Source organism: Oreochromis aureus, linkage group 10 (genome assembly GCF_013358895.1).
Source record: "Oreochromis aureus strain Israel breed Guangdong linkage group 10, ZZ_aureus, whole genome shotgun sequence".
Lineage (NCBI taxonomy): Eukaryota > Metazoa > Chordata > Actinopteri > Cichliformes > Cichlidae > Oreochromis > Oreochromis aureus.
Window position 1 is genome coordinate 27,433,935 of NC_052951.1, and position 10,689 is coordinate 27,444,623.

At 42.3% G+C, this 10,689-nt stretch overlaps 1 protein-coding gene across 2 annotated transcripts; it reads left to right on the forward strand.

Moving 5' to 3' along the window:
- The first annotated feature begins 2,387 nt into the window (after positions 1–2,387).
- Positions 2,388–10,446, forward strand: LOC116326369 (ubiquitin carboxyl-terminal hydrolase 2-like). Of its 2 annotated transcripts, none has more exons than XM_039618842.1 (12): positions 2,388–2,751; positions 6,938–6,985; positions 7,079–7,202; positions 7,294–7,405; positions 7,486–7,596; positions 7,879–7,943; positions 8,045–8,148; positions 8,311–8,391; positions 8,492–8,570; positions 9,044–9,151; positions 9,242–9,362; positions 9,600–10,446. In XM_039618842.1, the coding sequence occupies exons 1-12, from the start codon at positions 2,566–2,568 to the stop codon at positions 9,703–9,705; spliced, it is 1,245 nt and encodes a 414-aa protein (XP_039474776.1). In that variant the 5' UTR covers positions 2,388–2,565; the 3' UTR covers positions 9,706–10,446. The 2 variants fall into 2 exon arrangements, with proteins under 2 accessions (XP_039474776.1, XP_039474777.1); XM_039618843.1 differs by lacking the exon at positions 2,388–2,751 and adding an exon at positions 6,457–6,554.
- The last annotated feature ends 243 nt before the right edge of the window (positions 10,447–10,689 follow it).

Consider the following 10,689-nt stretch of genomic DNA (forward strand, 5'->3'; position numbering starts at 1 on the left):
TTTTCCTCATGCAGTGCTACATATAGGTATAAAATCTGATTCACCAGCTAAGCATTGCGCTACGTGACTATGAGGCCACCGGACTTTGCTCCAGGATTTTAATGGTCCTGCCATTGCAGCCAGTAGATGAAATCATAGAAGCTAACATGGACCTGTTAAAGTTTACAAGCCTCTTATCAAACTCAAAGCTGTTTTATATAGTTTCTATAAACCAAAATCATCGAGATAAAGCAGGACTGTTTCTTTTTTATAGCAGTGCATGCCTCAAACTATTCCTTGCTGTGTGGTGTTAAAAAGATCTTGTTAGAAAGCAGTAAGCAGAAATACTTTAATCTCTGCCTCCTCGTTTATGCTGTTGTTGATGAACATCCTTCATTAAAAAACACGATACAAGAGCTCAGCTGCACTTTGAGCTGTGTCTGAATTATCAGAGCTGATAGGGTGAAAGAAATTGTGATCAAGCTCAAACATTACCTTTGTCCGCATGGCCATAAAATGTAAAGCTCCTTCTTATATATTGTGTATTTAGTATAAAAGATATTCACCTATTAAAACAACAGAAGGTTACAATATAACTTTTATTGTATTTACTTACATACAATGCAGTACTTATTGTAACAAAGTAACTTATTAGAGAAGAAGTGTTCAGGTTGTGTACTTACATTAGAGTCAACTGAACAGTTTAACTACTATATTGTATGTTTACACCTTTACATATGGATGATAGGTATAGTAACTGAAACCCATAAATACATAAAAACAAGACAACACAAGGAAAAACAAAACAGTGTCAGGGTTAATCTAGTGGTTTGCTTTCTGTTACCTCTTTTCCATTACTTGAGAGAACCGATGAGAACCGTTCTGGTATTTCTACCAAGTAGAAATGGGTCATGTGACTTTCATACCATTTACTGTTTAAGCCCAAACTGTTTCAGTCCAACAGAATGTATAAATATACAATGCTTTACAAACCCCCCCCCCCCCTCCCCCCCCCAAAAAACAAAAAACAAATCCTCTTAAATTCCAATAATGTTGTACCCAACAGTCTGCATTATGTGATAATATCTGCTGTGATGACCCCCTGTGAGCGAGCATTTGGCAACAATCGGAAGGAAAAACTTCCTTTTAACAGGAAGAAACCTCCAGCAGAACCAGGCTCAGGGAGGGGCGGCCATAGGACAAACTAAGTAGAGAGTAAGTAGGGTGTCTGTCTCCCAAACACAAACTGGGAGCTGTTTCCACAGGAGCGGAGCCTGAAAGCTGAAGGCTCTGCCTCCCATTCGACTTTTAGAACTTGAGTAGCCACAAGCAAGGTGCCAATATGGAAGAAAAACGCACTCTCTTTCTAGTCCCTGTTAGTACTCTGCAGCGTTGTTCAACTGAAGGTTTTTTAGGGAGTTCTTCTTTTAGAGAGACTTGATAACATGATGCGTTGGCACAGCCAGCATTATTGGCGAATTTCACGATTCAGCATTAAACAACATTTCTTGTAAAAGATTTTATCGTTTGCACTTCAAGTCACACATTACTCACATAAAATATTTATATATAGGTATGAAGTGTCAAATGCAGTAGGCCTGCGCAGAGTTGCAGGTTCTTTTTTAAGAAGTGTTATTAAAAGTGAAATTTAAATTAAGCGTCACTTTAAGAATAATGTAAAATAGCTTACTATAATGATATACAGCATTAGTATTTAGTGCTCTAAAACTGGTGCAGTTCTGCTATTGAAACTCTGACAAAACCCATGATATTGACGCTCAAAGTGGGTCATAATAATTGCATTGAAAAATAGAGATTGTGACACGTGTTTAAACAGACAAACAAACAAACAAACATGATCAACACAAACAAACTAAATCAACGTTAGTCATGAAAATGTAATGCAGACATCTCCTGTAGAACTAAGACATAAAGTGAGTTATGTTAATTATTGATCGTGAATTGCCCACAGGTATGAATGTGAGTGCGACTGGTTGTCTGTCTCTCTGTGTCGCCCTGCGACAGGCTGGCGACCTGTCCAGGATGTACTCCGCCTCTTGCCCTATGGTAGCTGAGACAGGCTATGAGGAGCCCAAATTTCAACCCATTCCTGTGTACTTCAAGGGAATGTAATTTAGAAAACTTTGCTTTTGTATGAAGGTAAAATTGTGCATGGCTTCATTAAATATACAAAGGTTGTTGTACATTTTTTAACGGACTTTGCAATGCTTTACATACTGATTTCCTGAAACAGGTTTTTGAATAAGTGATTGAATCGAAGGTCACTGCTGCTTATTTCACACCTGTCGATGCACCAAGTAGAGGGAATCAGATTTCCCACAGCACGTAAAGGCAGCACCAGTCATTTCGGAGTGGGAGGGGACGCACGCAGTAAAAACTCCAGCTCACGCGCTCTGATACTCACAACACAGGAGATCTGCGTGCAGGTGAGATACAGAAGAGACATACTGACTTTGCGCACGCACAGCGGGATCCCACGCGCGTCACCTCGGCATTCATTTACTTACACTTGACTTCGTCTTCAGTGAACGACCTGCGTGTGCGTGATTTGGAGCTGCTATTTGGATGACTCTACAATCTTTCTATCGGACAACGAACATGCCGTCTCTGCGACACTCTTACACCCTGACGGTGCCGGAGGATCCGGCCGCTCTCCCCTATGACAGACCGGAGATGAGGCGCAGGAGCCACCCGCTGTCCCGGTCCGTGCTGGTGTCCACATTCATGGGTCTGATCATCAACCAGGCCAAGGTGAGTCCAGCACCCCCTGGATCTGTCTCATCTGTGTCAAAGCATCCTCCTTCTGCATGATTTTATTTTGGTGCCTCTCTGAATTGAACAGACTTTATGAAATTATATAAAGAACTAAAGTTTTTATGCCTTTGTATGTAGTCCTAAAGTGATTTTCCAGGGGTGTCACCACGATATATGGTCGTGAGGGGGCCTAGGCCCTGACGAGGCTAACGTTTTCAGTATATTACTATTGTGATGAAAGTATTAGCAATGATGCATAAAGAGTAAAAATATGACGATAAATGAGGAGAAATGGGACTACCAGAGCAAAATAGACAGCAGATACTTGAGGATCACGCAAACTAGATGAATGTGTGAGTGAGGCATAAGGTACACTGACTTAAAGGAGTCAGTTTCAACAGCTCTTGAGCCTTTAGTCATTAAACTTTTAAACCCTGTGAAGAGCCAGAGGATTTAAGGTGGAGGTCTCAGTTTGACCTTTAGCCAGTCATTGGTGCCGAAGTGGAGAAGTACTGGGCTGAAAGCACACACACAAGCGGGCAGGTGAAGAGGGGGTTAAAGGGCTGCTCTAACCCCTGCATCATCAGTATTTACGTGTGGCGCTGGTTGTGTAATAGGAAGAAAAGCTGTTGATAAGGAATGTCCACTTATCATCTACGCAGGACATTTTGTTCACATGTACAGCTGCACATGTGGGTCCATGTGGGTCTGCGGTGTTTGCCTGAGGTCACAGCGTACACACATCCAGTCCTCGCTGATGGGGGATATTATTGGTTTACTCAGAAAGTGCGTGTGTCAGTGTTTACACTGTCAATAAGTCTCTAATTAAGTCGCTTTTGAAGGTGTATTTTAATATTTTGGCTTTCAGTGAAATCCCCACCCCTGCTGAACAGATGCCCAAGAAAATCTGGTCAAGACTTTCTTGGGTTGTTTTGTTTGTTTGTGATGATGGCATCAGACATATTTAGTTTATGGTCACTTAAAAAAAAAAAAAAAGCAGAAGATCTGTATATTTTGCAGGAAATTTCCTAAATATCTGAAAAGGTGGAAAGAAATCTACAGCTGATTAGTTTATCCACTGACTGTAGCAGAAACGCCAGCAGCAGTGAATGCCTCTTAAAGTCAGAATTTCTTGGGCTTTTTTCTTTTTTTGTTTTACTTTAAACATATCAGCATGCTTTAGCTGACTTTAGCCTTCAACTCAAAGTCAAAGTACAGCCAGAGGAGGTGTTAGCAGGAGCTTATCTGCAGCATCAGGGTGCAGCTTTTCACAGCTGCCTTCAAACATCTGAAACTGGCTGTTCATTAAAAAATAATAATCTGATAACTTATAAATTCCTGTGTTCCTGCTCATTATTTCGTACCCTAAGCATGGTTTAGGGAAAGTAATAGTACTTCTACTTGAGTATTCTGGACTTTTCCCAGCTTTGATTTTTATGAAGCAAAGATTTATGTTTATACTGTTTCCAAGGGAGTGGCGTAAGCTGACAACATGCGTATGCAGGAGGGCTGCCTGCTTCATCACATGTTATATGGCCTTGTGCAGGCATGCAGAGCTGCTTTAGGGCACACTCTTGCGCTTCCTCTCTCTGTCTCTCAGTTTTTCTTTGAAGTCACAAAGACCAGCGTGGCGAGCTCCGGTTCACCTGAACGCATCGCTTCCACCGATTTTTGGACGGGTCATTTAAATCAAAAGGCGCCCGCTGAGTGTGCCGAGCCCCGCCGGCTGGTGCTCACCGGAGCAGATGGGGGCCCACACCATATGGTCACCTTCGAATAGTGCACAGAGGAAGAGAAACACAAAGATTTTAGGCAAAGGGGAATAAATCGCTTGTTTAGTCATACTTCTATTTTGAGGGATGGAAACAGTGATCACGAGGCACCAAAGCTCTCAGCTAGAAGGCCTTATAATCACAGCGGCACATAAGAGGGAGGGAAAGGGGGAAAATTACATTACCTTGTTCAAATACATTAGATTTGTTAATGTTCAGCATTACTAACTAGTAATCAGATATACTCATCCTGCTCGGCTCAGGTTTCCAAGGTTAAGCACTGCAACCCAGATATAATCCGGTTGCCACGGAAGAATTCCACCTGACGCTAGAAAGACAACGTGGAATTTTTCTTGCAAATGTTTGTTTCCAAGAACTAAAAACGGCACGACTCAAATGGCCAAAATACCTCTCTTTCTGCTAGGTTCAGCCAGAGGTTTCTTCCTGTTAAAAGGGAGTTTTTCCTTCCTGCTGTCGCCAAGTGCTTTCTCATAGGGGGTCATGTGAGTGTTGGGGTTTTGTCTGTGGTATTTTAGGCTTTTTACCTTACGATATACAATATAAAGCACCTTGAGGGGCAGTTGTTGTGATTTAATGCTATATAAATAATATTGAATTGAACTGCCCATCAACAGATTTAAAGGCAGCGCTCTGGTTATATAACCACTTACATCCAGATGTAATCCAGAACCCAAAATGCCTGCAACCTGTCCTGCTTTAATATGGATTAAAAATGTACTATTAGAGGATTAATACTTAATGGGCTGCAGAAATGAAATACATAAATGTAACTAGTGTACTATAGTTGCAACTAGTTTGCTTGTTCTTTGTGGAGACTGCTCTTAAAAACAGACTAGAGTCCCACAAGCTAACCCCAGCATGTCATTTCATTTAAAAAGAAAGAAACCATCAGGTTTTAAGTTCATTTTGAAACTTGGTACCACTAAAATATTGGGTCTGATACGAGCTACAAACTAGATTTAAGTGTCAGTCTTTGGCTCTTCCAGGACATAGTTAATGCTTAAAATGTGAAAAAAATGGACTCCTTAAATGGATTTCATGCTCTTTAATAAATGTCATAAATGTTTCTTCTGACATGCATGATGACTGTTAACAGGTTTGTGACCTGTAGCCCGTCCTGCATGAGGGAACGTTGTAGTAAAAGTGTAACATGATGTGGAAGAGCAGCTCGGCACTGTCACGCATTGACGCCTTTGCTGACGGAAGCATAGGCAGCACAAAGTTTTACGCACACGCTGACTGTGAACCGAGCAGCAACATCAGCTCTGACTCATTGTCTTTGTTTAATTATGTTGCGGATATTCAAGTTTTTTTTTTTTTAGTTGAATGTCTTTTCCACCCTCATAGTTTGTGGGGGATAAAAAAAAAAAAAAAAAAAAAAGTGTCAATAAAGCCATAAAGCATAAAAATGTCATAATCGCACATCAGCAGTCTCGCTCGGTAAAATGATCCTGTCAGCTCATGTGCAGCAGATTTTTTTTTTTTTTTTTTTTTGACACTTGCATCAATCCCAGGCCACAGATGATTTACTCCAACCTACGGCGGCACGAGTTATGTCCAAAACTAAAGCAGCTGATCCGTGACTTCAGGCAGTGATGTGAAACTTTACACAAACAACTGAAAGCCACTCTACGCTCCTGCAGACCCACAGGGGGACTTTTTGTCTCCGGTCAGCATCACATGCTCGCGTTATGTCACCGTTGGCGTGAGCTGGTGGGCTCACCACAGTCACGGGTGCAGGGAGGCGTAACTGCAAACCGTGGTATCTAATCTAAGCACGTGGAAGCCTAGCTGATAGCCGCGGCAGACCCGTTCCAGCAATGTGACCGTCATAACGCACGCATTGCACGAATGCCATCCTGTCTTTTCAGACTCGTTCACTCTAAAGGAATCTGACAAAGCTGCTGCTGGGTGCTGATCTGTTGGCTTCTTCGCCTTTCTTTTTCTTTAGCATGAACCTAGAGCCCCGTCTCACAAAGTGTTAAACAGACGCAAGGCAGAAATCAGGTTTGCATTCATGACAACAAAAAGTCAAGCTGACTCTCCCTGATCCTGGTTCTTCCTGTTAAAAGGGAGATTTTCCTTGCTACTGTCGCCAGTGCCTTGAGAGCGCAGTTGCTGTGTTTAACGTGATATAAATGTAATTTTTGCAATTTTGACCTGTTGTTATACATGTTGGAAAAAACACTATAGTTTTGCATATTCCATTCGATTCCATTTTTGTTGTGCATGGTCAGACTTTCACTGGTTTACTGTCCTTCTCTCTACCAAGTGCTTGTGAATAAATGCAGCAGTGCCTCCGATCAGTGGCTCTATCATTTGAAAAACACATTTACTGTCATGTAAATCTTTAATGTTGACATCTCTCTTTTCTTTTTTTCTGTGAACAGAACAAGAGCCTTCAGGGCCTGGTGGGTTTGAGGAACCTGGGAAACACTGTAAGTGTCACTTTGTGTCCTTTAAATGCAAATAACTCAGTTTAGTCTTCACTTTAATAATTACCGGGCCTCTCTGTTTGATGTGATTTGTAGTGCTTCATGAACTCCATCCTCCAGTGTCTGAGTAACACTTTAGAGCTGAGAGATTACTGTCTGAGAAACTGCCACATCACAGACCTCAACAACAACTGCAGGTCAAACACCGCTCTCATCGAAGGTACGACGAGTTATTTTTGAAGATCTTAAGTCTAATTAATTCCCTACCAAGTCGAGACGGTGGTCTGATTTCTGCAATTTGTCTACCACAGAGTTTGCAAAGCTGACTCAGAGCCTGTGGACCTCTGCAAACAATGAGCCCATCAGTCCCTCTGAATTCAGGAACCAGGTCCAGAGGTGTGCTCCAAAATTCGTTGGCTGCAAGTGAGTTTTCCGCCTTCTTTTAAAGTCAACCTGAAGCCGTGCACATCAGTAAAATCAAGTAAAAATCTCTTCCTCTACAGCCAACAGGATGCTCAGGAATTTCTGCGCTTCTTATTGGACGGTCTCCATAATGAAGTCAACCGGGTGACGGTCCGCCCCAAAGTGTCCGTCCTGGACTTTGACCACCTCGCGTAAGTGTGGCCTCACACTCATAACCTGTCTGCGTGACAGCTGCATCCCTGATTGGGCTGCAGTGGTCAACATAGCGAGCTTTCATCCATAATTATCATGTAATTGACATTTTGTGACCATTTGAGGAAAAACAAACCCCAAATTGGTGAATTAATATTAACAATGACTTTACTCATCAATATCTGGCTTGCAAAGGATCTTAAAAAGGCTTTAATTGAAGTTTTGATGACTGGTTTGCAGGTGAACATAACATCGGTTTGACTTGTGCCGTTTTTTTACAGGGATGACGAAAAAGGCAGAAGGATGTGGAACATGTACTTGGCGAGAGAGGACAGCAAAGTAGTGGGTGAGTGATTTCTTTATTTTTTAACCTATAGCTGCATAATAATCTTAAACAAGCCTTAAAAGAATATGAATGTTTAACATGACTCTCCATCCTGCTCATAGATCTGTTTGTGGGGCAGCTGAAAAGCTCTCTGACTTGCACAGCTTGTGGTTTCCGCTCCACTGTGTTTGATCCATTTTGGGACCTCTCCATACCTATTGCACAGGTAAAATGCCTGCTGTGGTCTTCCATTGTCGTGTTGCATAAGTCACGGATTTAAAACTTATATCCGCTTTGTAAATGTAATTTTGTAGAGGTTCTCGATCTTAATCATAAGCGTTAGGCAAGTCTTCACGCAGGGCTTTCTAACACTTGTCTGCCTCCACAGAAGATTTCAGGCGAAGTGACTCTCAAAGACTGCTTGAGACTCTTTACGAAGGAAGATGTGTTGGATGGAGAGGAGAGACCGGTAAGAGGCAATGCATAAATAACCCAAGTCTCACTTTCCTCTGTAAAGATGATGCAATGTATTGATTACGCTGCCTACACCGTGTTCGTCTCTTTCTTAGACGTGCACCAAATGCAAAGCCAGAAGAAAATGCACCAAGAGGTTCAGCATCCAGAAGTTCCCTCAGATCCTCGTACTTCGTATCCTTTTCTCACATCTTTGCATTTTATATTTCCAGAAAACAGAGAGATTTCAATGACACCCTTTGCAATAAAGATCTTGAGCTCAGTGTGAATCAATGTTCAGATTCATTTAAGGCTACATCCATTCTTTTAAAAATGGATATTTTACTGTTGTTTTGGAAAAGATCTCCGTGCACATGAAAATAGAGTAGAAATAAAGCTTCTTCAGTGGTTTAGTTAGCCATAGAGACTGGCTGCTCACACCCTGGTAACCTCCAGTCACTAGGAAAAAATTTCTATTCCCTGACCATTGGGCAGGTGTTCCCTGGAAGTTGCTCCCTGTTGCCAGTCGGTTGTAGCTTGCATGATCGATGCCGACTTGTTTGCAAACTTCAAAATTTACTCGCCAAGCAGTAGAGCAAGTGTGAGGAGAGTGAATTTGAAATATTATTTTTGAACCAGTTTTGCTCCTTGACCCAGTGTTCCCTCAGACCTTAAACGATTCTCAGACTCCAACGTCCGAGCCAGCAAGCTCTCCACTTACGTCAACTTCCCTCTTAAAGATCTGGACCTGCGGGAGTTTGCCTCAGAACCCAGCGGTATGTATTTTCCAGAGGAGAGAAGGACAATCGATCTATTTTAGCTTCGCCGGTGTGTTGACTGACAGCTGTGTTGTCTCTTCCCTGCAGAGCGCCCTGTGTATAACCTCTATGCAGTGTCCAACCACAGTGGAAACGCTTTGGGAGGCCATTACACAGCCTACTGCAAAAACCCAGCTCTGGGAGAGTGGTACAGCTACAATGACTCCAGGTATCAGCTCTCGCATCATCGTATTACTTCGCGTATCATCTTATCAGACTGGCAGAAGGGTTTTAAGTCTAATTAAGCTGTATATACCTGCTGTCAGATGAAAGTGACCTAATCTTAATTGCATCAAGCTGACCTCATTACAGGTTTACAGCAAAGTGTGCATGTTTGCAGCCTGGTTCATAATGTGCAAATATTTAACTTCGTGCTCAGTGTTTCCTGTGTGCTCTCTCTGTGCAGGGTGAGCCCGATGTCCTCCAGCCAGGTTCGCAGCAGCAATGCCTACGTCCTCTTCTACGAGCTGGCCACCCCCTCGCACAGCAAATATCAGACGTGTCGGCTTTAGGTGCCGTTGAGGAGCGATAAGATCCGCTAAACTGGGACTGATAACAGGGAAGGAAAAACAAAGGAGTCAGATGCTGCCTGCTGGGAGATGGCTCCACCTAGTGGAGAGAGTCCTACCAATGCAAGCTGTGAAAAAGGAGCGCAGAGACGCTGAACGGTGGATGTGAAGGCATATTTACACTGAAGGATTGAAAGCTTCACTCACTGGCTGGGTTGAAGTGAAACAACAGTGGGAGGAAATGTAAAAAGTGCAAAACTTGCAATACGCTGCTTGCAATATGCAAGCATGTTTTTTTTTTTTTGTTGTTGTTTTTTTCCTTATTTCACTCAAAAAGGACATTTTGAAGCTTCTCTTTTGTCACTTGAGTGTATTTTTTTTCTCTTTTAAATATAGATTATTAGTGTTAAGCATTTATTGTTATTACAGAGACTTGAGAAGCACGCCTCACACACCAAACGCAAGATATAATTTATTCTATTTAATATGATGTCAGAGCTTGAGCGTGCATTATGTGTATATATAATTTAACAAAGCTTTATGGTTTCCCTCTCCGCCAGTGCAGAGGGAACGTCTTATTATATTTTTGTACAGTATTTATCAACAGCGCAGCGAATGTAACTGTACTGTGGAAAAGTCACACCAAGCACATACCAAAGCAGCTTCTTCCAGGAAATGTGTGACTGACTTAAAGCCTAAGACGGTCCAGCGCCTGTAAATGATTAAAATCCATCACTAACTTGCCCTGCACGTGTGATTATTATTAATTAACCCTTTATTCCCACACTTCACAGCAGAAATCCTGCGTCACGTGCAGCAGACACTTGCTGATCCAGTCGAATAAATTAGAATGAGCTGAATACACAGAACAGCCCATAGAAACTCACCAGCAGTGTGGGACTGCTGATTAAGACTTTCTGGAGAGCAGCGTACGGTGGCCCTGAGAGGCCAGACGGACTACAACTTAAGAAAACACCAGCAATAAGA